The 26132-nt window shown below is 52.3% G+C and overlaps 13 protein-coding genes across 13 annotated transcripts; 6 read left to right on the top strand and 7 right to left on the bottom strand.

Moving 5' to 3' along the window:
• APUU_50625S (HNH endonuclease signature motif containing protein) lies at nt 1–1299 on the bottom strand (the record flags this gene model as incomplete). The annotated part of the gene is made up of 2 exons (XM_041705643.1): nt 1–384; nt 454–1299. 2 exons carry the CDS (start codon nt 1297–1299, stop codon nt 1–3), a joined length of 1230 nt encoding a protein of 409 aa, XP_041558108.1.
• Nucleotides 1300–1537: 238 nt separating this feature from the next.
• On the bottom strand, nt 1538–3587 carry APUU_50624S (putative flavin-binding monooxygenase; the record flags this gene model as incomplete). The annotated part of the gene is made up of 5 exons (XM_041705642.1): nt 1538–1663; nt 1717–2170; nt 2240–2775; nt 2824–2930; nt 2978–3587. The coding sequence occupies 5 exons, from the start codon at nt 3585–3587 to the stop codon at nt 1538–1540; spliced, it is 1833 nt and encodes a 610-aa protein (XP_041558107.1).
• Nucleotides 3588–4750: 1163 nt separating this feature from the next.
• APUU_50623A (gamma-glutamylcyclotransferase family protein) lies at nt 4751–5560 on the top strand (the record flags this gene model as incomplete). The annotated part of the gene is made up of 1 exon (XM_041705641.1): nt 4751–5560. The coding sequence occupies one exon, from the start codon at nt 4751–4753 to the stop codon at nt 5558–5560; it is 810 nt and encodes a 269-aa protein (XP_041558106.1).
• Nucleotides 5561–6836: 1276 nt separating this feature from the next.
• On the top strand, nt 6837–7525 carry APUU_50622A (putative cytosolic Cu/Zn superoxide dismutase; the record flags this gene model as incomplete). Its single annotated transcript, XM_041705639.1, has 2 exons — nt 6837–7104; nt 7170–7525. The coding sequence occupies 2 exons, from the start codon at nt 6837–6839 to the stop codon at nt 7523–7525; spliced, it is 624 nt and encodes a 207-aa protein (XP_041558105.1).
• A 441-nt stretch (nt 7526–7966) lies between these two features.
• Nucleotides 7967–10740, bottom strand: APUU_50621S (putative quinate pathway repressor protein QutR; the record flags this gene model as incomplete). The annotated part of the gene is made up of 2 exons (XM_041705638.1): nt 7967–8227; nt 8287–10740. 2 exons carry the CDS (start codon nt 10738–10740, stop codon nt 7967–7969), a joined length of 2715 nt encoding a protein of 904 aa, XP_041558104.1.
• Nucleotides 10741–12057: 1317 nt separating this feature from the next.
• On the top strand, nt 12058–14797 carry APUU_50620A (putative C6 transcription factor QutA; the record flags this gene model as incomplete). Its single annotated transcript, XM_041705637.1, has 2 exons — nt 12058–14555; nt 14605–14797. 2 exons carry the CDS (start codon nt 12058–12060, stop codon nt 14795–14797), a joined length of 2691 nt encoding a protein of 896 aa, XP_041558103.1.
• Nucleotides 14798–14867: 70 nt separating this feature from the next.
• On the bottom strand, nt 14868–15329 carry APUU_50619S (type II 3-dehydroquinate dehydratase; the record flags this gene model as incomplete). Its single annotated transcript, XM_041705636.1, has 1 exon — nt 14868–15329. One exon carries the CDS (start codon nt 15327–15329, stop codon nt 14868–14870), a length of 462 nt encoding a protein of 153 aa, XP_041558102.1.
• Nucleotides 15330–15780: 451 nt separating this feature from the next.
• APUU_50618A (inositol monophosphatase family protein) lies at nt 15781–17004 on the top strand (the record flags this gene model as incomplete). The annotated part of the gene is made up of 5 exons (XM_041705635.1): nt 15781–15949; nt 16012–16152; nt 16220–16658; nt 16721–16849; nt 16896–17004. The coding sequence occupies 5 exons, from the start codon at nt 15781–15783 to the stop codon at nt 17002–17004; spliced, it is 987 nt and encodes a 328-aa protein (XP_041558101.1).
• Nucleotides 17005–17076: 72 nt separating this feature from the next.
• APUU_50617S (shikimate dehydrogenase family protein) lies at nt 17077–18072 on the bottom strand (the record flags this gene model as incomplete). Its single annotated transcript, XM_041705634.1, has 1 exon — nt 17077–18072. The coding sequence occupies one exon, from the start codon at nt 18070–18072 to the stop codon at nt 17077–17079; it is 996 nt and encodes a 331-aa protein (XP_041558100.1).
• Nucleotides 18073–18506: 434 nt separating this feature from the next.
• On the top strand, nt 18507–20205 carry APUU_50616A (sugar porter family MFS transporter; the record flags this gene model as incomplete). Its single annotated transcript, XM_041705633.1, has 3 exons — nt 18507–19034; nt 19082–19798; nt 19852–20205. The coding sequence occupies 3 exons, from the start codon at nt 18507–18509 to the stop codon at nt 20203–20205; spliced, it is 1599 nt and encodes a 532-aa protein (XP_041558099.1).
• Nucleotides 20206–20298: 93 nt separating this feature from the next.
• Nucleotides 20299–21420, bottom strand: APUU_50615S (Gfo/Idh/MocA family protein; the record flags this gene model as incomplete). Its single annotated transcript, XM_041705632.1, has 1 exon — nt 20299–21420. One exon carries the CDS (start codon nt 21418–21420, stop codon nt 20299–20301), a length of 1122 nt encoding a protein of 373 aa, XP_041558098.1.
• A 468-nt stretch (nt 21421–21888) lies between these two features.
• APUU_50614A (sugar phosphate isomerase/epimerase family protein) lies at nt 21889–23019 on the top strand (the record flags this gene model as incomplete). Its single annotated transcript, XM_041705631.1, has 1 exon — nt 21889–23019. The coding sequence occupies one exon, from the start codon at nt 21889–21891 to the stop codon at nt 23017–23019; it is 1131 nt and encodes a 376-aa protein (XP_041558097.1).
• Nucleotides 23020–23202: 183 nt separating this feature from the next.
• Nucleotides 23203–24686, bottom strand: APUU_50613S (putative ethanolamine kinase; the record flags this gene model as incomplete). Its single annotated transcript, XM_041705630.1, has 5 exons — nt 23203–23365; nt 23418–23755; nt 23803–24263; nt 24340–24451; nt 24507–24686. The coding sequence occupies 5 exons, from the start codon at nt 24684–24686 to the stop codon at nt 23203–23205; spliced, it is 1254 nt and encodes a 417-aa protein (XP_041558096.1).
• Nucleotides 24687–26132: the final 1446 nt, after the last annotated feature.

Below are 26132 nucleotides of genomic sequence, written 5' to 3'. Positions count from 1 at the left end.
CTAATCCTCCTCCTCATCATCCTCTTCCTCAGAATCCTCACCCCCATCCACCTCAACGTTCTCAAAAAACTCACGCAGCTTATCAGCAAGAATCTCGCTAGCCTCCTCACGCTCAGCACCATCGACCGTCTCGTCTTCAAAAGTCTGACCCTCATTTACAGACTCTGACAACTCCAGCCCAGAGAAATTACGCACCAGCGCCTTCAAGGTCGACCGCTCCAGGTATTGTCCCGGCGCTTTCCAGAACCCAACCTTCTCTTCAACGGCAGATGTAAACTCTGTGTACCCCTCCATCTTGGCCTTGATGTAGGTTATCCTGAAGCGGAAATATAGGTAGCGTCTTGCAGGCCGGTTATCGTTGTTGAATTTAAGTGTATTTAAATCCTATAGGGACAGGATTAGTGACTGATATCCGCACACAAGTTGCAGACGAGGGATAACAAATATACTAACCTTCCATAGAGTCGAGTGCACGCTACACTCCTTAATATCGGATGTATGATGCAGCCTGGCCACGGCGACTTCCTCGCTGATACTCTTGTCCACGAGAATACACTCCCATATCCCCTCATCGCCACTGTTATCGCCATCACGCACCGGGACAATAGCAATAAGACCCTTCCCCAAAGCACCCGCGATATTCTTATGAAGCAAGATCGCATTCATGGGATCATTTGATAGTGTGGGCATCTCACTAACTCCAAAATGGAGGGGAACCCCGTCACCCGCGAGAGTGGCTGGAACCAACTGTGTCGCTACGACCTTGCCTGTATCCCACCACCCCGTTAAATGGCAGTATTCGCGTCTGAATTCGGGGTTTGGGTCTATGTAATCCACTGCATTGTACCATTTGAGTACGTCGTCGAGGAACTTGGCCTTTTCTTGTTTTGTTGGAAGGGGTGGTGTTTCGGACATGGTCGGTATTCTGGTTTTAAGGGCATTTGCATACGCCAGTTCGTAGGTGTCAATATCAGCTGGGGTGTTCTGGGCGAGATCACCATTAATTATGGCTAGTTCCATTTTGATGGCCTCGGCATCCTCCTCGATATCAGCCTCTATAGTCCTCCTTTGCCTCTTGAGTACCCGTAGTTTTGTTAGTAGCTCCCGGATAGTGTTAAGAGCTATGGCTGTTCGATCTTGGAGCTGTTTCGCGGGGAGGGGGGAGGAAGTGTTGTCGTTTTCTGTCTTGGCCTTGAAGAGAGACTGTCTTGCTCCTCGGAGCTCTTCTAGCGAGGATTCTAGCCTCTTGACTCTCTTGTCCAGGTAGCTGGATACTGTGGTTGTTGCGTTCGTATTCATGGTGGATGTAGTTGAAGGGGTTGAAGTGTTAAGGAAGAAGACTGGTAGAGTTGATAGGGGATGGTGAGTAGAGAATGTAGAGGGCATGGCTGATTTATGTTTGAATTTACTGAGTATAATACCGATTGTACTAGGTTTACTGACTCAGACAACAAGGTTAGCTTATAAAACTCTATAAACACGTATGACATCGAGAAAGTTCTTTTTATATTCACGCCTTCTGGTATTGTCTACTTGTCTATTGAGATAACAAACCAGCCTCGATAGCCTTGATCTGCAACGCCAGGAACTTCGAGTAAACCCGGCACAGAGCAAGATTCCCTCCCATATACCAGAACCCTGGATGTCCGCTTGGTCGCCACATCTATATCACCCATTAGCTGATTTGTCAAAAGAGAAGAAGAAGAAGAAACTTACAGCATTAAGTTCCCCCTCCTCATCCAAATCCCAAACATCTCTCAGTCGATTTGCAACCTTATCACCTAGTGTCTTCCGCACGGTCGTCCGCATATTATCATACCCTGTAGCAAGCACAACAATGTCCGCGTCCAACTCCCCGCCATCCTTCAGTTTGAGACCACGCTCCGTGAAGCCTGATATTCCCTCAGGGCTGCGTTGTACTTTGATCTTCCCATCTGCGATGAGCTGACTGCAGCCGACGTCGATGTAGTACCCGCCGCCGCGGGTCATATAGGCACGGGCAATTCCTGCGCCGTCGACGCCGTGGTCGAGTTCGAAGCCCGCCTTTTCGAGGCCTGTCATTATGTCTTTCTCGGCTTCGTAGGCGCGTTTCGTGAAGTGGACGCTGAGTGCGAAGCGTACTGGGTAGGGGAGGGATTCGGCGATTAGGTCGCATTCTTCTGTTGGGGGTCTTTTTATGGTTCGTTAGTTGGAAAGGAGAGACGGTGGCTAGGTTGCTAGTATAAGGAGATAGGCATACCCGTTTTCTTCATGCAGCCCTTCATGCATCATGAAGATACCCTTATCTGCAGTGATAACGTACGTGCCTCTGCGCTGCAGCATGGTCACGTCGGCCCCGTTCTCCTGGAAATTCTGCGCGATGTCGTGCCCGCTATTACCAGTGCCGACGACAACAACCTTCTTCCCTTTGACGTCGTACTCTGACGCATCCTTGTGCTTTGTGGCGTGGTAGAGCGTCCCCTTGAACTTCCCTTGGTCAGGGAAAGTAGGAATCAGAGGCTCTCCGGAGTGTCCTGTACACCAGACGAGATGACGAGGGCGGAGGGTGCGTTCTGACCCGTCGCCGCGCATCACTGTGACAGTCCACTCTTTCTTGGAGTCGTCGTATGTTGCGCCTGTGACGCTGGTCTTGACCCAGACGTTTAACTCCATGATGTTTGCGTAAGCCTCAAACCAGTCACCGAGTTTGTCTTTAGGGGTGAACTCAGGCCAGTTTTTGGGAAAGGGAAGGTAGGCCATGTGCGTGAATTCAACTGGGTCGTGTGTTACGAGAGTCTAAAATTGTTAGTATGTATGACCTTCTGGAATGAGAATAAGACATACTCTGTAGCGAGACCTCCAGTTGTCCCCGATTCTCTCATGCTTATCGACGACTAGACAGGGGACACCGAGGGATTGGAGGCGTGCAGCCAAGTTCAGACCCGCCTGGCCTACAGGTTGTCAGTTTAGAGTGCGACTTTTGGAGTTTGATACTTACCGGCACCAACAATAAGAGTGGCAGGTTCTTCTTCGCTGAAAAGAACCTGTCGTTTCCGCCGCTCAATCCATGTTCCCCGGCTCAACCCTCCCGGCATCGTCTCAGTAGTACCATAAACCCTTCTAAAGCCCACAGGCTCCTCCATATCCTTCAACTCCTGCAAAGAGGTATAGATTGCATAAGCCTTCCACACCCCCTTATTATCCTGCGTCAGGCGAAGAACACCGGATCCACGTCCTACACCTGTTTCAAAGAAGAACATGGTCGAGATCCAGGTAAGACCGGGCGCAGCCTGTTCCAGACTCGGCTGAAACTTGCCCTCATGCTGCAGACGGAGATGCGACAGCTGAGCGCGTGGCTGGTTCTGGGAGAGGAAGTCTTTGATACTGCTGAGGTTTTGGACGGACCGGAGGTCCCATGTTAGACTTAGGAGGTCGCGCCACCAGGAATCTTCGTGGAAGAGCTGCGAGAGCTTGGAGAAGTCGTTAGTGCGGAGTAGGACTTCGAACTCTGTTGCCCATTGTTGGGCGATTGAACGAGGGTCGGGGTTGCGGTGAAGAGGAGGGGTTTGGGGGAGCTGGATGATGTAGTGGTTCTGGGCAAGAGACATGGTGGGTTGTCTCCTTGATGGTTGACGACGTTCAGAGTCTGGGATAAAGAGCGAAAGTCAAGTTGACGAAAGGTTGGGGTCCCCAGGAACAGCTGAGTATAAATACGTAGTCTGAGCTCCACCGGGGAGGCCCCCATGACCAAGAATGGGTCTGGACTGAATCATGAAAACCATTCTTTGCATTTGGCGAATTCGCTGGCCACGACAACGCGTGAACCACAGACAAGGCGTGAAAGGAAGAGGTGGGTTGGTGGGGGAGAGAGTGTCGAGACGACTGCGGGGGCCAACACTGGCTGGATGAGGCAATTCTGCCGCAAGCCGCATGAATTTCCCAACTAGGGAATGGATGCCTCTGCCTTCCTTTTTTTTCCTTTTGCGTCATCGTCAATCAGCTTTCTTTGGGCTGTTCCCCTCTTCGATTCTGCAGCTCTCGGTCGAGAACACTGCAATTAAGCTCGTTCGGATCAACGGAGTTTGATCTGGACCCTGAGTTGTCAACAGACCTGCTGGGTCCTCGGAGTATATCCGAGTCCAGGGACTGTGAGTAATGCTCTTCTGGTTGTAGGTCAGTCGAGTCATGCGGTTCACGCAATTGACTGACCAACCCTGCTATTCCGGAATATCGAGTTGGTGACCAGATTGAGCACATACTGAATGCTGACTAGAAGACAACTCCGGCCCGCATGCCGAGCATTACCTTGTTATTCATTTTCATATAACCCGAGGAGCCAATAACCACTATCTGGTGCCCTCGGGACCAGATGTCATGCTTTTCAATTCATTTGTTGGTAGGCAAAGAAAAGAGATATTGCATCCCGCTGTACATGAGCCTTCATGTCAAGAATCAACTTTTGAAGGACCGCTGTTCTGTCACCTGAAAAATACACTTTTCGGTAGCAGGCAACGCTTACGACGCCAGGTAAACTCTGTGGTGAGTTTTGTTTTTGACGGATGTATTACCTGGCGATTGGCCCATTATGTGTTCCTGATCATACGAGAGTGCTTCAAGGTTTGAGCGCCATCGGACCATGGCCCGTATAGGGAGTAATGATAGATCCAAACTAAGGGCAGAGTGAGTCAAAGGTTTCTTATTTAGTTCCCACATCCGAACTCTTTGTCTTCTCCTTTCTCCATTCCCTTCATCTCAGACAATACCCTTGAAAATGGATCTTCTACATGAGCTTGAAAATCTGGCAGTTATCGCCGAGGATAACAAGAACCACGAGGGTCCATTCCAGGAACTCCTCCAGGAGGCAAAGCCTAAAAGTTTCTGTCCAGGCGTCCAGGCGCAGCTGCACCTGCAACCACAGGACCTGAAGTCCACATACCTCGTCAAGCTGGACGGCCCATTAGGGACTGCGTCCAGGGTCCAAGAGCTTGCCCAGATGCTCCATCTCCCCCAGCAAGTGGAGGGGTCCGGAGACGTCTCTGGAGAAGCGTCATTCTGTTTTGTCAACGGGGTTGAAAAACGTGCAATAATAAGAGCACTTTCCAACAACTCCTTCACCCCAACATTCATCCACATTAACAAGGCAGAAAAGGGCCTCTCAAGAGACAGCGCAGCACCGTGCCTCGGATACGACGCGACACTTCCTCACCACCGCGTCACAGAGCTTGTCCATGACTTCCTCCCAGCCCAGAACCAGTACCCGGTCTGGTACTTCTTTTATGGGACACTGGCAAACCCGGACCTACTCGTTGAGAAGCTTGGGCTTTGCGTCCGTCCCAGCCTCCGACCTGCCACTGTCGACGGGGCCAACATTCGAACTTGGGGCGGCAAGTACAAGGCTCTGGTGGATGGTGATAGCTTAGTGACGGGGTGGGCTTACGAAGTTACCTCTGAAGGACACGAAGATGCGCTTCGATACTACGAGACCAGTCAATATGAGGTCGTACGATGTGTTATCTCGATGAAAGACACCAACGAGCGTGTTTGGGGGCTCACTTTCCGATTCATCGGTGCTTGCGACTGAGCTGGTGGATGATAAACTACATTCTCATCAATGTTCTATAACATGGGGCATCGAGATCCTGCGGGCCCCAACATATCAGTACCAGTATACCGGGAACCTCACTGATATTAGTCCACCGCTGGCCTTCATAGGCGCGCATCACGGCGGCGACCTCTCGTGCATCCTTGGCGCATTCCGAGATGTAATTGGACAGTCAAAATCAGAATCCAACTCGGAGCCGGAGTTCGCAGTTGCGGCATCGGTCTCGAAGGTCATGTAGGATAAATTGCTTCATTCTGTGGGGGAATCTGGCGAATGATCCACTGGCTGCTGGGTGGGAGGATGCGAGGGCTGACTAGATGCTGAGTTTGGGGCGAGGGACGCGCTGTACAGGCTGGTGATGTCTGGGAGGTTGATGCTGCTTGTGTGTAGCATAGCCCGGGGCTGCTCATCTATAAGCCTCAATGTACCTAAATAAATAGACTTATATTTAATCTGTCGGGACTTGGAGTTAGATGCATGAGCTATTCTCAAGGTTGAAGAATAACAGTCGTATTCTCGCCGTTAGTGTAAACCCCCTTGCCCTAATCTGGCGGAAATTGGGACAGTCAGCTTATCTGCTCAGTGAATTGTATTTCTATAACCGAAGTAGCCAATTATATGATGAATGCAGCGAACAACGAGCTTTATTGCTTAGTCGGATGAATAGAGGTGTCTTGTTCCAACCGCGGGGTCTATTCTTAGCCCTACTCTAGGCAGCCCCAATAACTACGCAGCAACAACAAATAACATTCCCCAGACTCAGAATTCACTGTCAGATTCACTGCCACTGTCAGCAAAGCTAAAATCCAACCCTGGGGAATGCTGCAATTCGCTTTTCACCTCCCAAGAATAATCCCAGCAGCCGGCACAGCCAATAAAGCGCCCCATCAGGCTCCCACGTCACACATAGTCCATCTTGGCAGCCTTAACTGGGGAATTCCGCAAGGGGATCGCTGTTTCGTTCGTTCTTGGTCTCTCGGCGTGTTGGCGCTGCTTCCGTCGCACTGCGTGCAGAAGCAAACAGAGGAAGCCGAGACAGGAGAGCTCGGCGTTTGCTTGGTCCGCGAGGAATTGAATTAAATAAGATTAACGACCCGTTTCATTTCTCCTTTTTGTTGGTCTTTGTTCTTGATACACTCGGCATATATAATATTCACCCTTCGCCACCATCAACGCAATATAACAAGATACACGTCTACAGAGCATTACTTCTCCTTCTCCTTCTCATCAACAAACACAAGATAGATTTGACAAAATGAACCTCAAATTCCTACCAGCCGCCGTCCTCGGCCTCCTGGTCTCAACCACCGCAGCCCAAGACAACAACGCCGACACCACCACTGATACCGACACAAATGCCCCCGTCATAACCGACAACGAGCCCCTCTCCTTCCACCACGCATCCCTGCTCAAGAAGGAAAACACCACCGTCTACGGCGCCATCACAATCACCACGCGCCGCGAGTCCGCCGCTGTCCAGGTCGACGTGTCCATTGGCGGTATCCCCGAGGGTGAATATCTGAGTACGTCTTTCCCTTATGTATCTAACAAAATAGTTACACCTCAAGCTAACTATTCATGCTACCAGACTACCACATCCACGCCTCCCGCGTCCCCGACGATGGAAACTGCTACCTAACAGGCGCCCATCTCGACCCCCACGGCCGCGGCCAAGAGCCCCCCTGCACCATCACAGCGCCACAGACCTGCGAAGTCGGCGATCTGAGCGGCAAGCATGGCCCCGCGTGGGCGCCTGCAGGCGAGGAGTTCCGCGCGACCTACAGCGATTTCTTCCTGGCGAATACACCTGGCGATGAGGCTTATTATGGTGATTTGTCGTGGGTGGTGCATGGGTCGAATGGGGACCGGTTGACGTGTGGCAATTTTGATGGGTTTTCCGGGGGTGGGTTTGGGAATTGGGGTGCGCAGAAGTCGAAGGCTTAACTAAATCACGGCTGACTGCTTAACGGGATATGGTTTGAGGACAGGATCCATCCTGGAATGGAATGGAATGGATGTGTTGAGGACGGTGGCTTTAGAAAGGGATAGAACCGAAATATGAGATTGCAAGATGGGTATAATTTTTGTCATCTAATCGTGATTGAAGGGTAATCTGAATGCCGCTTGGCTTGTGTAATTTGCCGAATAGACTCGGTACGTCGAGTCTCGGCGTGCATCCTCTGGTTTCAGCGTTTAATCACTACTATTCCGCATTGCTCTTGGCTAGTAAGCCACGGACGTCTTGGACCGGGGTGTGGCGATGCGACATTAACCTCGAAGAATGGGTACCTTCGTAGAGCCGTATCATCCGCGAGGCCGAGGCAGTGATATACTGCAAACGCTTTACAGTTCTGTGATGGTGTTATGTTGGTGCCAAGATATAACTCACATCGGCTGCCCATCTAGGTTCTGAAGCCGAGTTTGCATAGCGCTCTGGTCATACTCCTCCCCTTGCTCCTCCTCCTTGTACTCCTGCAAGATCACAGTTCGCATGAGCCGCCGAGGAGCGCGGCACCCGGTGAAAAGCTCGAACTGCGCGAATCCTTGCTCGGGAAGGACGTCCAGTCCGTCGAGCGCTACCCAACCACGATGGGAGAGAGCACGAATCTGGCGCATAAGCGGGGTATTAAGTGGTTTATATGCGAGCTTTAGAATGTTAGCACTGCTGTCCTTCTGACCTAACCCTATTTGCCATGGGCACTTACATCAACGACCACGCCACCTGTTGGACTCTCAATCCACTGCGGAGGTAGCTGGAAGTTCGGTGCCGGTTGGTCGCCAATTTTATGCGCCGGAATACCTGAGCAAACTATAGTTGGCTGCTTGTAGTTGGCGGGCCAGCTATCCTGCAGCGACTCCAAGACGTGAATCTGATAGCGTGATGGGCCGCTTCCGCCAAAGGCGTTGAGTTTCAATCGCATATAATGTTGCGCTAGCTTTTCGGCATTGGCGACTGTGCGGTTCCAGATGAAGATATTTTGCACCCCTAGATGGATCATTGAGTAGATACCAGCACGCGCCATTCCACCGGCTCCTATAACCAATCCTGTCGTCGATGGACGGACAGCATTCGCTGGGGAAAGCCCTCGTCGTATGCAATTGCAGATCCCGATCCAGTCTGTGTTGTCTCCATGTAAACCTTTGACAGGGCCTGACCGGCTCTTCTCCATGTCCAAGGCGTTATCGGTGCTTGTCTCTATGTCCCGAATGGGTATCAGAGTGTTGACAGCTCCGATCGCACGGGCGTGGGGTGACATTGAATGAAGGAGGGGGATAACTTCTGTTTTGTATGGCAGGCTGACACTCGTTCCTCCGAAGTTCGGATTTTCCACCAAGTCGTTGATACCCCGTAACGTCGGCGACTGGTGGATTCTGTATAAATGTGGCATACCGCGCAGCTTGAAGGCAGCATTATGCATTGCGGGTGACAGACTGTATGTTGTGTTGGCTCCGAAGACAAAGAATTGCATCGGATCCAGAACAAATGACGCGTAGAGAGCATCTTGCGCTTCTTTTATGGTGATGGACGGAAGTCCCTTTACTCCAGACTCAGAAACCAAAGGTCGAGGTATCACAGGAGTCAATATCGGGTTGAAACAGCAGGATTGTCGACCGAGAGGGCCAGAGTTATAAGCGATAACCGGGAGCTGCGGTCCAGGGAGGGTTTTGAGATAATGGCGAAAACGTTCGACGGCAAAGTTGTCATCTATTGATGTTGCCGGCTGTGTCAAGCGAACCATATCACATCCAAGCTTCTTCGCTCGTTCATAAATCGCTAGATATTCGGGGTCGTCCCAACCTCTGGGATGTGAGTGGTTCGGTGCATAATGCCCAATAACCCTGGTAGACCCTTTGGTTGAAATGATCTGAGATATAATACTATCCTCGAATGACAGATCAACTGTCACGAATTCTGGCGCCAACCGTAATCCGTGTTGCACCAATTCCAAGTAGGAGGTGTCGGAGCGCCGTGATGTCTCCGAATTCTGATTTGCCAGGAACACACTGCTATCGACGTGATACACTAAAGGCACGATAATGCTCCGCCGGACGACGGCCACAATCTGGCTGATGCTGTCTGCAAGATTTGTCTCAGTGCCAAGGTGGGCAGACGGCGTTGAGGCCACATCAATTTTCAGTTCGAAAGCGTCTGCTGTAGACTCCAATTCTTCAATATCCAAGTCACGTTCTAAAAGGCAGGATATCGGCACTGTTGCGGAATACGTGAATTTGCGCGACTCGATCGGTTGCATATGTAGAGGAAAGGGCGAGAGCTGGTTTTTTAGCTGGGTGGTGTTGCGAGTAGCAAACGCGACAAACCGAAGGAAATTGCGCTGCAATCGTTTAAGCACTAGGAATGGAGTAGATGTCATCGCTCGCTGGTCCACCTCGGCGTCCCATTGCGTATAACGTTCGCTATCCTTGGCTAATGGTTGATCCCCGATGCCTTTCTCCGAGACATTGAAGAATTCGAAGTTGGAACATGCTCGATAGATCGGACCGGACAGCTCAAGGAAGCGGCGCACCTTTTCGGTATCGCGGGCCTTCAGATAAGACTGAATGCTTCCCAAGTCCCGAACTATATGGATAACAGGGTGGGTTTTCGCATATTCGCGGAGTCGAATCTGGCCGTTGCGCTCGACATCGCCTGACCCGCAGACAATGACGCAGTTCTCCTGATGCTCCATGAGCATTGATTCCATAACAAGGGCCTCTTGCCGGCGGTATTCCGGCAGCGTGTACTCTCTTTTATAGGCTGTCCGACAGCGCCCCGTCACCTGTTGAAAATATCTTTCCGCTTCGATCAGGCGCCAGCCATAAGTCGCAGCGAGCATCACAGCGAGACTGGACTTGCCCGTTCCCCGTATACCAATCAAAACGATGGACGCATTCTGGGCGAATTTCCTCTGGGTTTGAAGCGAGTCTTGGATGTGTGTGGGCGATCCGCGGCCGGAGTTCAATTCTCGGAACGGCGATGCGAATCTGGACCCTTCCCCCGAGCTTTCTAGACGTTCGTCAAAGCGTCCATTGTCGGCGGAATAGGTAGTACTAGACCCGAGGGTGTTTTGGTTGAAGCCTCGAGAGGGACGGCGAGGGTTTTGGTCCAGACCTTCGATGTCGTCTAAGCGGCGCTTAGGTGGCCGCACGAGTATGGACATGGTGTGCTAAGGAGGGAACCGCAATTATATTGTAGAAGAAGGTAGGACCATGGTCAGCCCGACATGACCGGAGGGAATAAAGGGTGTGAAGAAGAAAGAGCCACAGAATGAAAGGTATCCAAGAATAGGTGTGAGCTGTTCTCAGGATTATCAAACCGCATAAGCAACCAAGTGTGGACTCTGTCGAGCGGGAGAAATTGGATCCTTCGCGGAAGTTTGGGGTCGCGGGGAAGTCTCACCGTCGCTGCCTTGGCGCCTGAGGCTGCAGCTCATGCGATGCGGCTAAGCGCTCACCCGTCTACATCTGATCAGCCCATCAGTTTCTGTACATGATAATGCAGAATACCAGACAGTAGTTTGCAGATACATCCCCGCGGGGAAAACAAAGCTCGAAAGGCTAACCGCAAGCATTATAGAGCTGTATTGTCTAGAAACATGAAGCTACCTAGGCAAGGCGACCCCACAAAACAGTCTATCATACTTCGGTCGCACTATAGACCATAGACCGCATATCCTTGCTCACATGGAATTGGCACCCGAAGATGGGTATAGTTTGAGTACGGAACCTTCTTATGCTTATGTATTTACGCTGTATATTCTACGTGGAAGCATGCTGGGAGTTGAAAGACTGGACCCAGTATATATGTTGATACCTTGTTGCCTTGCTGCCTCTCTTACCCGGCTAAGGGCTCGACCGTCGCAAGCAAGTTGCCGACTCCCACTGCCGGCAAAGCCATCCCCCACTTTTCTACTGGGCAAAGAGGATATCGGACCAACTGCGATGATATACATGCGGTTTCATTGGCAGAAAACGTTGCGTCTCTCCCCGCGGGGAATCTCCGGCATTTTTACTTGCGGGCACTCCGCGAGTTCCACGTTTCCTGGTCTGAGCGACCGGTGGGCAAAGGCGTCCAAGTCAGGCTACCTTATGAAAACTTTGTGCTACGGGTCTCTCGCTGTCATGGGAGCAGCCAGCGGATAAGCGATATCACCGTCCTTCCCCATCTTCTCTTTCTCCGCTTTCCCCTTCGCAGTTCCCACACAGCACCCACGATCATCTCTGTCACCACAACAGTAGGGTGGCCTTTTCTGTGCTCAGGCCCTTTGGATTCGGGAATTGAAGGGCTTTACCTATTCGCAAGCAATTGCCGTACCGCCCGCCGCATCCGCCCCTCTTCGTCGCAGTGGGCGGGGGACAGGGTACATCCAACGCCCGGGGAAAGCACTTAAACAGCCGCCGGCAAAGAATTCATCTCGCCCTCGCGTACCGAAGATGAGCATGCGTTCAAAGTCGTCAAACATACAGTTGTATCGACTATGAGTAGCGATACGCGCCAAAATACCGGGGGTAGCGCCAAATCCAAACGGCGATTAACCGATGCGGTCGACGACGAGAACAGGCAGATCCCTGCGCCTGACGATGCTACCTCGAATCCTAAACGACAGCGCGTCTCCCGAGCCTGCGACAGCTGCAGGTCGAAAAAGGACAAATGCGACGGAGCCCAACCGATCTGCTCGACTTGCGCTTCCCTCTCGCGACCTTGCACCTACAGGGCCAATCCAAAGAAACGTGGTCTCCCGACCGGTTACATTCGCACACTGGAACTGCTATGGGGGCTTGTGTTCACAAAAATACAAGGTAGCGAGGAGGTCGTTCGGACTCTGCTGAGGGCAGCCAATATTCCCAGTCATTTGGCTACCATGGGAAAGGAGGCAGAAGGCTCCGACACCTTGCTCTCATCGTTCAAAAACAGCATTGTCTTGAAAGAAATCGAGCGCCTCCTGACGTTTCTTGAGCAGCCGGATGAAGATCAAGAAAGAGCTGCGAGAGGAGAGGTAGATTCCCCCGCGGATGCCGAGGGAAGCAGCGTGCTTTCGACGGAGACACTCGAGTGGAATCTTCCCGATTCTCTTGCGGATGCTGGGCCGTCTCCAGTGAGAGCGTCATTGACTTCATCCACGATCAGGCCAACTACAGCTCGTGTCTCCAGAGACTCTGGTACCCAGACGACCCATATAAGCGACCAATTCGATGACCTCGCCCCTAATGGTGCGCCCATCCACACTCGGCCCGGTATCCCTCCGAACTCGATCCAAGAATACTACCAGCAGCTTCCCACTAACCCCTGGCCATTACTGGATATATACTTTTCTTATACCCAATGTTGGTTTCCAATACTGGAAAAACATGACATACTCCGAACAGCTTTCCGCCACGCTGACGACCAAAACAATTCCCCCACACCCGCCTCCGGAGATCATGCGGCGTTGTGGGCGGTTTTAGCTCTTGCATCCATACAGCAAGCATCGATATTTGCCACACGTCAGATTCCAGACTTTCCAGAGGATAGGTTGGATCCTAGTCAGCTATATTCGAAAGCTCGAAGTCTCATACCTACAGAAAATGGGGCTCTTGAAATTGGTCATGTTCAGGCGCTCCTGATCTTGTCATTGATTAAACTCGGCCAGCAGGACTGGGCGGCAGCTTGGATTCTTGTTGGCCAAGCTGTTAGGAACGCTCAAATTTTAGGGTTGAATAATCCTCCTAGCACAGCTGTTGAGGATAACAAGGCCGCAGGACGGTCCAAGCATGTCTTTCTTGGGTGTTTTCTATTAGAGACGCTAGTCGCTGCTCAAACAGGCCAGGCGCCTTCGTTGCGCAAGAGTGACTTGACAAAGGTTGGTTTGATCAATGAAGATGGTCTTGAAGAATGGCAACCCTGGGAGGATCAGACCGGTCTTCGACCGGTAGAATCATCGCGAGGCTCGTTTCACCGCGGGCCTCTCCACGCACTGAGCACGTTCAACCGGTTATTGTCCCTGATGTGTATTTTGAACGACCTATGCTGTTCGGGCCAAACGTCGACAAACTCGCTATCATATACGGAGGCACTTGAGAGGCAACTGCAGCTTTGGGTCTCTGCGCTTCCTAGAAGCTATCGGGTTGACTTGCAAACAAACTCCAGCAAGCCTGCGTCACCGCACATCTTCGGGCTAGAAATGATGTACGAGGCCGTCGCAACCACCATAAGCGTGCAGCTGGCAGTACAGAAAAATGATAGAAACTTGATGACACGTGCTTCAGATGGTTCTAAGCGGCTTATATCATTACTCCAAGCCTACATGGAGATATTCAGCATTTCAGCAACCTGTCCAACGTTTGGAATGGCTTTGACTTTAGGCCTTCCACATACAGACATTAGGAAAAGTGCACCTTGGGTCTTTGAGGCTGACTCAGGGGTCAAACACAAAGTACAGTCGTTCTCTGCCCATCTCGCAACGGTATGGGTCCATGACAGTCATATTTCTCAAGCAAGATCCGACTCGGCGACGCGGCAGGGTAATTCTTACTGCAGAAGCCCTGCAGCCCAGAACACCCCCGGCAACAACCTACGTGTAACAAACTTGATCGGTGAATCTCGCCCTGTGAACCTTTCAACTCCTGAATCATATTTCTCGCCAACTTGGATGCGAGCATCGACTGCAGATGAAAACGCGGTGTTGTCTCTACCAACACCGACCTCGTCTTTGAGTATTCCGCCTGCACTCGAAGCTTCAAACCCAACCCCTCCTCACATCTCACAACAACATCGGTCTTCAATCTCTGGAAGAACCAATGGCACGCCGATGATATCCGATCTAACGACACCATTCCCTCCCACGGCGCCTCAGTATCAGCAAACGTATAATGATACTGGCTTGAATTTCAATTCGCTGGTCGATATAGAGGGCGCAGGATCTCTACGCCGGCCAAGGATTGCTCCTGATCTCGATGCCTTGTTTGATGAGTTGGCTTCACTGGATGGCACAGACAGGTGAGACTTGTTCCCAATGTAGAGTACATTCATAACTAATATGTGACAGGATGGACAACCAACCAGAATTCATGCAAAACTTGGGGTTCGTTCCGGAGGCGGGCATTCCAGAGCTATATCCGTACACAAGTCAACGAGATCCTTTCCTTCTCGCCCCACCGCAACAAACGTTGACATCACCGGAGACAAACACCCTCCGGCGTGAGCCGCAAATAACGAGCGAGTCACTGAATCCCAGATGACCGTTGGCATCTTCCGTTTTATACGCGGCACTACTCGTGAACGGGAATAAATGAAAATTCCTTGTATTATTTACAGGGCTGCCTTCCTTTCTAAAGGCTTAAAATTCAATGCAACATGCTCAACGGCAACTTTGTATCCATACGCACCCAGGCCCACGATGATCCCCGAGGCTTTGTCGCTGAAGTAACTGTGATGCCTCCAGGGCTCGCGCGCATGGACGTTACTCACGTGAAGCTCGATGAAGGGGATTTCTACTCCCAAAAGAGCATCGCGAATAGCGACAGAGGTGTGTGTGTATGCGCCGGGGTTGATGATAATGGCGTCGGTGTTTCCGCGGGCGGCTTGGATGCGGTCCACGATGGCGCCTTCGTGGTTTGACTGGAATGTTTGGAGAGTGGCGCCTAGAGATGTAGCGTGGGCTTTGGATGATTCTTCGACGTCGGCGAGGGTGGTTGAGCCGTAGAGGTGCGGTTCGCGGGTGCCCAGGAGGTTGAGGTTAGGGCCGTTGATGAGGAGAATTGACTTGGCCATTTTAGAGTGTGTAAGATATCCAAATGATATTAACGATATTCAAAGAGAAGAGGAAGATTTCCGTTATTATTATAATCGATGGCGACTTGCGGGGATCCAAGTGATCGGATAAGGGCAAGCCGTGGGAGAAGACTCTGCCGCGCGCCCACTAAACAGAAGCCTCTTTTCACGGGGCCAGATACTCCGGAGTAGGCGTCTGCATATGATCAACTCTGGATACACGCTGACATGTTCTAGAAAGCAGTCGATCTTGTTAATCACTAATTCTCTCGCGCTAAATGAGTAATCGCTACTTCGTAGATCGTAGTGTAGTTGTAGATAGACTCGGTTACCAGCGGGACCCCCACTCCAACAAGTCAGTCATCCTTCAATTTCTCCAGCTCTCTTCCCCTCTTCTCCTCTCCTCTTTCCCTCTCTCTCTTTTCAACCTTCCGTGAATTGAATCGCTGCAATGGACTGCCCCATCCCCCAAGACCAGCTCGACGAGATCTACGCCTTCGCGATCGACATCGCCCGCAAAGCAGGCCAGCTCCTCCTAGAACGCATCGACCAGCGCAACACCGAGCAGGCGTACGAAGAGAAAGACAATGCAGTAGACTTGGTGACACAGGCAGATGAGGGTATTTTCGCTTTTAATAGCGTCCGAATAAGAGGGTATATACTTACTAAACGAATATTGCAGACGCCGAATCTTTAATCAAAACCGCCATTCAGACTAAATACCCGGACCACCGATTCCTCGGCGAGGAAACATACGCAAAGGGCCAGTCGCGCGACTACCTTATAGATGAGAAGCCGACGTGGTGTGTTGATCCATTAGATGGTAGTCCTCATGTCCATTCCTATCTACATATAGTAGTACATTAGATATGACGCTAACAGCAACCCAGGAACCGTAAACTTCACACACGCCTTCCCCATGTTCTGCGTCTCAATCGGCTTCATCGTAAACCACAAACCCGTGATCGGCGCCATTTACGCACCCCTCCTCGATCAACTCTTCTCATCCTGCCTAAACCGCGGCGCATGGCTAAACGAGAAGCGACAGCTGCCGATAATCCGCAACCCATCTATCCCGCCGCTCCCTGCGACGGCGCCGTCGAAATGTATCTTTGCGTGTGAGTGGGGGAAGGATCGTCGCGATATCCCCGATGGGAATCTGGCGAGGAAAATCGAGAGTTTTGTCAATCTGGCGAGTGAGCGCGGGTCGAGGAGTGGGAAGGGCGGGATGGTGCATGGAGTGAGGAGTTTGGGGAGTGCGACGATGGATCTGGCGTATACGGCTATGGGGAGTGTGGATATTTGGTGGGAGGGAGGGTGTTGGGAGTGGTTAGTTTTTTACTCTTCTTTGGGCATTCGATTTGGATACATCAAAAGACTAACAATTACAGGGATGTGGCTGCTGGTATTGCAATCTTGCTTGAAGCTGGGGGATTGGTCACGACGGCGAATCCGCCCGAGGATATAGATGGGCCGATTGAGCCGGTCAGGCTGGGGAGTCGGTTGTATTTGGCTATCCGGTAGGTCACCAAATGCTTTTTATCGGAGATGATACTGACGATATAGACCCGCCGGTCCATCAGCAACAGAGACAGGGCGAGAGACGCAGGAACGGACAGTGCGAGAAGTCTGGCGGCGGGTGCGCCAGCTAGATTATTCTAGACCGCAATCATAAACATAGATCTATATACAATGCATTTTATCTCTATATGACATGCGAAATTCTTTCCTTGGTATATAATAATGCCTACAAGTTCGACTTGGACCGCTCCGCAACCGTCCTCGCGACAAACTGCTTCACCTTGTCCACAAGCCCAGGCTCAGCAACAATATCCCTCCCAGTCCATAACTTGGCCTGCTCCAGACCCTGCCAGATCAGAGCCTCCGACCCAAGCACAATCTTCCACTTGGCATCACTCGCCATCTGGGCAATATCCGTCCACGGCAGAGGGTGGTAACACATCTCCAAGATAACCCCCTGGTCCTTTTCATGCGTCTGGCTATTCAAAAGCACCCGCAGTGTCTCCCTTGCCCTTGTCTCCTCCACCGTCGCAGGTGGATAGTTCGGAATCCCCGAAACAATCGCAACAGGCGCCTCAAGCGTCGCCGCAGTCTCCGGGTCTGAAACAGGGACAAGCGGCGCAGACGGCGTAGGATTCCGCTGCTTATCCTCGGCAAGAATAGCAGCTACCTCCGCTGCATCCCGGTTCACGATGTAGATCTTGCTAACGCCTAGCCAGCGACGAAGCACATACACTGCTGTACGCGCGGTGCCGCCCCCTCCCACAATCAGAGCGGGCTTACCCCGGAAATGATCCGAGCCGGACGGAGATCCCTGGAGGAGTGCCTCGCGGATCCCGATGCAGTCTGTGTTTGTGCCAACGTATTCTGTCTTGTTGTTGGGGCCCTTGCGTAGGAAGATTGTGTTACATGCGCCGGCCTGCTTTGCATCCTCGGTTAGGTCGTCGAGATGCGACATGATGGCGACCTTCCAGGGCATGGTGACGGAGGAGCCGACGAACTTGGGGTTTGCGCGGATGGAGGACAGGAATGTGGGGATTTCGGGGGACTTTGTGAATGTTCCGGAGGGCGCATTTGCGGTTGAGAGGGGGATCTGGGTCCAGTTGAGGCCGAGCGCGTTGTAGACTGTCTGGTGGAGGGGAGGGGAGAGCGAGTTGCGCAGAGGGTGGCCGTAGAGATAGGCGACGCCATCGCGGTCGGCGGGGGAAGTGATAGGTTCCATTTTCAGAATTGAAGGTGTTGACTGATCTGGAGAGCGGCTATCCAGGGAAGACGAGAGATTATAATTGATTTGTTTGAGAGATGAAAGTGTTTAGCCGGGATGTGGAGCGGATGAACGCTTTCGCCTGTGGGTCGCCACGCGGGAAAAGAGCCTGCTGTCACGCAGCTCTGTCGCTTAATCGAGACCCCGTGGGGAGAACGGCCGTTTCCCTTCGTTTAATTTAGTTCCAGATTGCTAAATGCTTTCCCCACAGAGTTTGCGCACGGGTGAAATCCCTGCGTGGCCTCTCGTTTCAGTGTTTCTTGCTTTTCCTTTTATCCCGGTCTTGTCCCCCCCGGTCGTATATATACACTGCCCTCTCTCTTGTTTCTTCCACTCTAATTTCTCTCCCATCTCTTGTTACTTTGTATATATAACTTCTCTTCTTGTTCGAAATGTCCATTCTCTCGCTGGTCGAGGACCGGCCAACCCCCAAGGAAGTCTACAACTGGCGCGTCTACCTGCTCGCTGCCGTCGCCTCCTTCACATCATGCATGATCGGGTATGACAGCGCGTTCATCGGCACAACTCTCAGTCTGCAGTCCTTCAAGGATGAGTTCAACTGGGAGAGCCTGGACTCCGACCTGGTCAGTGCCAACATTGTCTCGCTGTACCAGGCTGGTGCTTTCTTCGGCGCTCTCTTCGCGTACCCAACCGGCCACTTCTTCGGCCGCCGATGGGGTCTGATGGCCTCTGCTCTGGTCTTCTTCCTCGGTGCTGGTCTTATGCTGGGTGCCAATGGCGATCGCGGACTCGGCCTGATCTACGGCGGACGAGTTCTGGCGGGCATTGGTGTTGGTGCTGGCTCCAACCTCTGTCCGATCTATATCTCTGAGATGGCGCCTCCTGCGATTCGTGGTCGTCTTGTTGGTGTCTACGAGCTGGGATGGCAGCTGGGTGGTGTTGTTGGCTTCTGGATTAACGTATGTTCCCTTTCCTCTAAAGTTTTATTCAATTCTGACAGCAGCAGTACGGTGTCGACGAGACCCTCGCCCCAAGCCACAAGCAATGGCTCATCCCCTTCGCAGTGCAGCTCATCCCCGCTGGTCTGCTCATCATCGGCGCCCTCTTCATCCGGGAATCGCCTCGATGGCTCTTCCTCCAGGGCCACCGGGACAGTGGTGTTGAGACACTCGCGTGGATCCGCAACCTCCCCGCCGACCATATCTACATGATGGAGGAAGTCGGCATGATCGAGCAGTCGCTCGAGCAGCAGCGGATCAAGATCGGCCTCGGCTTCTGGAAGCCTTTCAAGGCCGCCTGGACCAACAAGCGTATCCTCTACCGTCTCTTCCTCGGTTCGATGCTGTTCCTGTGGCAGAACGGCTCTGGTATCAATGCTATCAACTACTACAGCCCGACTGTCTTCAAGAGTATCGGCGTCACCGGCGGAAACACCAGCCTTCTCACCACCGGCATCTTCGGTGTCGTCAAGGCCGTCATCACCTTCTTCTGGCTGCTCTACCTCATCGACCACATGGGCCGTCGCAACCTTCTCCTCGTCGGTGCCGCCGGCGGTTCAATCTGTCTGTGGATCGTGGGAGGGTATATCAAGATCGCAAAGCCTGAGAATAACCCAGAGGGCACGGAGCTCGACAGCGGTGGCATTGCTGCCATCTTCTTCTTCTACCTCTGGACAGCCTTCTACACGCCCTCGTGGAACGGTACCCCATGGGTCATCAACTCCGTAAGCTCCTTTCTATCTCATATACTCTTGTATCAATGTACTAACGTCAACAGGAAATGTTCGACCCCACCGTCCGCTCGCTCGCACAAGCCTGCGCCGCCGCCTCAAACTGGCTGTGGAACTTTCTCATCTCGCGCTTCACGCCGCAGATGTTCACATCGATGGGATATGGCGTGTACTTTTTCTTCGCGTCGCTCATGATCCTGTCTATTGTGTTTGTGTTCTTCCTTATCCCTGAGACGAAGGGGATTCCGCTGGAGAGCATGGAGTCGCTCTTTGAGAAGAAGCCCGTCTGGCATGCACATGGCGAGTTGCTTAAGGAGCTGCGCGACAACGAGGAACAGTTTAGGTCTGAGGTTGAGGAGAACTTTAAGGGGAGGGGAGGGGTGCATGTTGAGGAGGCTTGATTATAGTTACAGTATATGCAGATTATACCTTATCATTCGATATGATTGTCGATTTTTATATATAAATTAAATGAAGATAAAAAACTAAATTGCTCATTTAACATCTGCAATATTCACCGGCATCCCACTCTCCATCGCCTCCCTAACACCCCCAGCAACCCTGAGCGCCCTGACCCCATCCTCAACCGAGCAACTCACCTCCTCTTCCCCCCTCAACACCCTCACAAAGTGCGCCCACTGCCTATCAAACGGCTTCACATCCACCCCATCAACCGGCATCTTCTCAACACTCAGCCCACAATTCCACCCTTTCTCCCCAGAACCATTAACGCCGTCATAACTCCACCTCGTCATATCCGGCACACTCAAACTCCCACCCCTCCCAAAAATCCTATAGCAATCACTCGCACTCTCCTCGCGCTCAACCCCCGGAATAGCCGGGTTCTCACGCGTACCCGTCTCAAAGTTCAACGGCGACGGAACAACATCGCTAACCAGGAACGTCCCGACAACGCCGCTCGCAAAGCGCAGTGTCACGGCGCATCCTTCCTCGGCTGTATGGCTGGGGTTGCCATCCACGCGCTGAGGTGTCGTTCCTTCAGCGAATACGCGTGTCACCGGTCCGAAGAGGAATTGGAGGACGTCGATGTCGTGGATGAGGTTTATACCTAGCACGCCGCCTTTATGTTTATCGGCGCGCCAGGCGCCTAGTGGGGGTGCGAAGTAGGAGTCTGGTTTTAGGAGTGTCCAGAGGCCGTTTACGGCGATTATGGAGCCGAGGGAGTTGGAGTCTAGTAGGGCCTTTGTGCTCTGGATGTAAGGGTTGAAGCGGCGGTGGTGGCCGACGAGGATTTTGACGGAGGGGGCTTGGGATGCTGCGGATAGCAGGGATTCCGCGGTGGCTAGGGAGTCCGAGACGGGCTTTTCGAGGAGGATGTGGATTTTCTTCTCGAGGAGTTGGAGGGCGAGCGGGACGTGGGTGTGGTTTGGGGTGCAGATTATGGCGGCGTCTGGGGGTGGTGTAGAGTTGGATGAGAGGAGGGCGTCTAGGGAAGGATGGCAGGGGACGTTGAAAGAAGACGCAATTGGGAGGGCAGAGGGCGATGGGTCGATGAAGGCGATGAGGTTTGTCTCTGGGTGTGCCTGGACGGACTGGGCGTGACGGGGCCCAATGAGGCCGGCGCCGATGATGACGATGTTGAGTTGTTCAGGCATGGTTTGGATTTGTAGCTGGGATCATCCGTAAACGGTTGGATTAGGATTGAAGATGCGGGGAATGGACCCTGCTTTTATTCGGGGAGTTTTTGACATGCGAGATCTGAGATGTGGGCTCATATGGAGCTGGAGTATGGAGTACGCATGGATGGAGTAGATGAATTAGGGCAAAACGCTCACCCGCCAGACCCTCGAAGCGTTTACCCGCTATACTCGCCGGTATTTACTCCCATCTGCTTTATATAATGTCCTGATACTGTTGCCTGTAATAATATTCACTTTTTGCACGTTCCTTATTCTGACGTTCTGGGCCGACCTCTTTTCCTTCGCTCAGACGATCAGCTGCAGGCCTTCAGCCACAAACGCAAACACAGGCGCTTCCATCCATATAACCACCACATCCCATTACCACTTAGACCTCAACCCAACCATCCCAGCCCATCACCAAAACTCGAATAAATCATCAACATGGCCCTCAAAATCGGCATCCCGACAATGTCCCTCAGCCGTCCAGGCCTGCACCTCCTCGACGACAAACTCCGCACCGCCGCCCAGCACGGCTTCCAAGGCATCGAGCTCTTCATCGACGACCTCACCCACCTCGCCTCTACCAAATTCAACAACTCCCTCCTCGCCGCTGCAAAACACACCTCAGCCCTCGCCCAATCCCTCAACCTCACCATCATCTGCCTGCAACCCTTCGGCTTCTACGAGGGCCTCCTCGACCGCACTCAAACAACAACCCTCCTCACCCAGAAACTGCCCCTCTGGTTCTCCCTCGCCAAAACCCTCAACACAGACCTCATCCAGATCCCTGCAAACTTCCTCCAAAACGACCCAGACACCGGCGCCCCGCGCACAACAGGCGATCTCCACACCATCGTCACAGACCTGCAACAAATCGCTGACATCGGCGCCGCCCAGGGCTTCCGCTTCGTCTACGAAGCCCTCTGCTGGTCAACCCACATCAACACGTGGGAGGCATCCTGGGAGGTCGTGCACCGCGTCAACAGACCCAATTTCGGGCTGTGTTTGGACTCGTTTAACATCGCGGGCCGCATCTATGCAGACCCGGAGTCTCCCTCCGGCAAGACCGCAGATGCTGACGCTGCTGTTGCGCAATCAATACGCACTCTCCGTGGAAAAGTATCTAGCGGCGAGCTGGATATCAAGAAAATCTTCTACATCCAGCTTGTGGATGGGGAGCGGCTGAGTGCGCCGCTAGATGAGAGCCATCCGTTCTATGTTGCTGGCCAGCCGGCGCGGATGAACTGGTCGCGCAATGCGCGGCTGTTTCCTTGCGAGGAGGAGAGGGGTGGGTATTTGCCCGTGCTGGAGATTGCGCGGGCGTTCTTTGAGATTGGGTTTGAGGGGTGGGTGAGTTTGGAGTTGTTTTCGAGGACCTGTAATGATGTTGATCCGGCGACGCCGGCCGTGCATGCGGCGAGGGGCATGGAGAGTTGGAGGAAGGTTGTTAGGGCTCTTGGGTTGGGCGTTGAGGTGCCCGGGCCTGTTAGGAGGGATGGTCGTGATTATAATGCTAATGGGAAGAGCGCGAGTGCGCATGTAGAGGAGGGGCTTGTTCAGCATCGACTGTAGATATCACAGATAGATATAGGTGTATATTTCTGTTTAATTGGTGTTATTTATCAAGCGACATCTAGCTAGCTATCTCTAAATTGGCATGTAAGAAATTAAATGCATGCACGCTGTTGAAGACCCGTTGTACAAATGGTATTTTACTGTTGAAGAATCAAAAAAAAAAAAAAAAAGGTTGTTCACCTACGCCTCCGCCCATCGGAGTTCACGCAGGGTCTTTTCCCTGCTTCCTGTGCCTTCCGTCTCCGCTCGCCATGCGTAGTACTCGCCAAGTCGCGTCTCTGCGTACGATGCGTAATCGAAATCGATCTGTGAGATTTGCGCTTGGATCAACGCCCAGATGCCCCTGCCGACGTTAGTAAGGTCTTCCAAACTTTTCTAATCCAGTGCCAACTCACCAGTACAGCCCAGGCAGCCCTCGGAAGCGGTCTACCTCCTCGCACAGCTGGTCCACGATTTCTGGTTGGGACGATTCCGGAATGCCCTGGTGCTGTGCATAACTGCGTACGTACTCCGTCAGGAACTGTCGTCGGACCGACCGCGTCGGCATCATGCCGTAGTCGCAGTTGAAACCACCCCACTCGGCGAAATGGTTGGCAATGTCAAATGCTGCTGGTGATGGCGTGGCATATTCGTAGTCGATGAAGTTGACGGTTTCCACTCCATCGTTTGAGCTTTCCTCCGATGGGAGGATGATAACATTCCCTGATAACAGGTCGCAATGGGCAAATACCAACTACTCAAGTTAGAAAAAGTCTAAACGACTTGCTATGGGTGACATACCCCGTCTTCCCCAAGTCCATTGCCGGTATCGAACTCGCGAACAACGCGCTCGAGCTCCGTCTGCAGACCCCGCTGTCTCTCACGCTGTGCTTCAGTGCTTGCAGGGAGAGCAAGAATCCATCTCTGGAGCACGGTCCACAGGTTCGGTCCCGGTCGTCGAGGCTGAATGACATTCAGGCCGTCCGTCTTCACTGGCTGGCCATCCGCGGACACTTCTACAGAGTCTAAGAGAGAAGCCCCTTTCTCCTGTGTGGGCTCTGGACTGGCTGCGCTGATCGGGAGAACGGCATGCCACTGACCCAGTCGGCGGGCAACACCGCGCCAGACGCTCTCGGTCACCAGGTCCTCATGTGTGGCCGGCCGCCCCGAGATAAACCGGTAGAGGAGACCGTTCTTAAAGCGTGCCAGGAGGGGAGGAGCTAAGCCAAATCTAGCCAGAAGAGCGTGCGAGTTCGTTTCTCCTGTGGATGGACCATTCTACTTAGCAAATGTCGCATTGGGCATGGGGAAGGAGTGGGTTGTCCCCGTATCGCATACTCTCGCGGTCTATAAGGATCTCTGTATGATTACCATATGCTCTCATCAGTACTGCTTCCTTGTCTATTTCTTGTTCTGTCAAGCCAGCTTTCCGATTTATGGCTTTGAAAAGCTGCTCAAGGTTAGTCCGCCACCTTGACCAGTTTCGTGGGAGGGGCTTAACACACAGTATTGGTGATCCCGTCCGTGAACCGTACGAACTCGATCTTGTTCTCTGGGCCTTCCCAGTTAGGGTTCAACGTGAGCAGGAGCCTCAGAGCAGAAGCTTGCGAGTCCGCATGGTTGTATGACTGGGAGATGCAGCGAGGTGGCGGGGCAAAAACCTCCGCTCCGTTGATTGAGCCCATTGTCTATGGGGTGCAAGAAAGATAACGAGGTATGTATGTAGGTGTAAAGGAGAATTAAGAATTGTAAAAAAGGAATGCTAAATTTCCAACCAAAGTCAGCACCCGTCAGAGAAGCGGCGGAAGGGGATTTCACTCACTCTTAAATTCCCCCAAGGTTGCCGAACTGTGGTACGGCCTAGGTACCGGAGGCAAATAGGCTTCCAGAATTTCTCGACGAGCCTAAATCGGCCGGCAATTGAGCTCGACAAGATAAAATGGGGGTTGTTCTTTGTAGAGGAAAGACTGATACTAAGATTTAGGGGGAGAAAAATACAGTAGAGCAAAGGTGCAGTAGTCTGAAAGGGGAGGGGGGAGAGGAGCCAAAAGAAAGAAGAGGAGACGATGTCGTCAAGTTTCTGCCTCTGGCATTAACATTGTTGGTCTCGTGCCTCCCTGTCTGTGATTGGAGCAGGAGCAACGCCCCTCCTTTGTCTGAATGGCCCTGACCCTGAGGTCCAGGCTGTCACAGGGCACAGGCCAACCCGCGGTGTCAAACGTGGGTAGAACTGGGTTTCCTTAATATCTGTTCTATGAGAATACGAGTTCATGACCACTTAGTCTGCCTCTGGTCGTGTGCTTGGGGTGAGATGTCAGACTCAGGAGGACCTCTCGTACCAAAGTTACCAGTATCGATCTAACCATATCCAGTCAAGCCCACGCTATTCACATGTGATTCCCCTCAGCAATGCAGGCAACTGTCTCATTTTGCCACCGCCCACTTGACCACCCAAAACCCCCCTGTCCAAGCCCTCCCTCACCGCATGAAGAAAATTCCTCCGAGCCAAGCCCAATGCATACTAGCGCCAACGGCCAGGCCCAGTACAAAAGGCCGACTTTTCGCCCGTCCTTCCTCTTCTTTTTCTTTTCTTTCTTCATCATCAGTAGCGGTTTACTTATCATGTAAATTCGTTAAAACTGGAGCTCCGCTACGGCGGCTTGCTGAGGGTTATTCTTTAGGATTATTTTTAATTTTCCCTGTGAATCTCCTTCCGTTCCCGGCTCTGGAGAACAAAATCTGCGTCCTTCTTTTTCCCTCACAATTTATGGCTGGGCTAGGTGTGTCTTCTGACTGCCCATGCGCTTTGGCTGTGGAGGGGGCGTAATATGCCTTTTTATACCTTGCGGTTTTGTTGGTTAGGTTCGTAGTTTGCCGCTTGAAGATTTTGTTTCATGTCGGGCGAAATTTTCTGGTACGCTTTTTACAGAGTAGATCTTCAACGCTGCTGTGCTTGCCGCGATGGCTTGTGTAGAGGCAACGCGTCTTGATCGTGAAAGAGTCTTCTCGCGACATGTTGAGATTTTCACACCATACACCATGGCCCGGACTGGGTTCTATGTTGGCTGTCTTGTGGACCATACTATTTCGTCATACTGCAAGGCAAAACAAGTTGAATGATATACGTAATT

Source organism: Aspergillus puulaauensis, chromosome 5, assembly GCF_016861865.1.
Source record: "Aspergillus puulaauensis MK2 DNA, chromosome 5, nearly complete sequence".
Lineage (NCBI taxonomy): Eukaryota > Fungi > Ascomycota > Eurotiomycetes > Eurotiales > Aspergillaceae > Aspergillus > Aspergillus puulaauensis.
The sequence above is the reverse complement of the archived record's forward strand: the minus strand, read 5'-3'. Positions and strand labels throughout refer to the sequence as shown.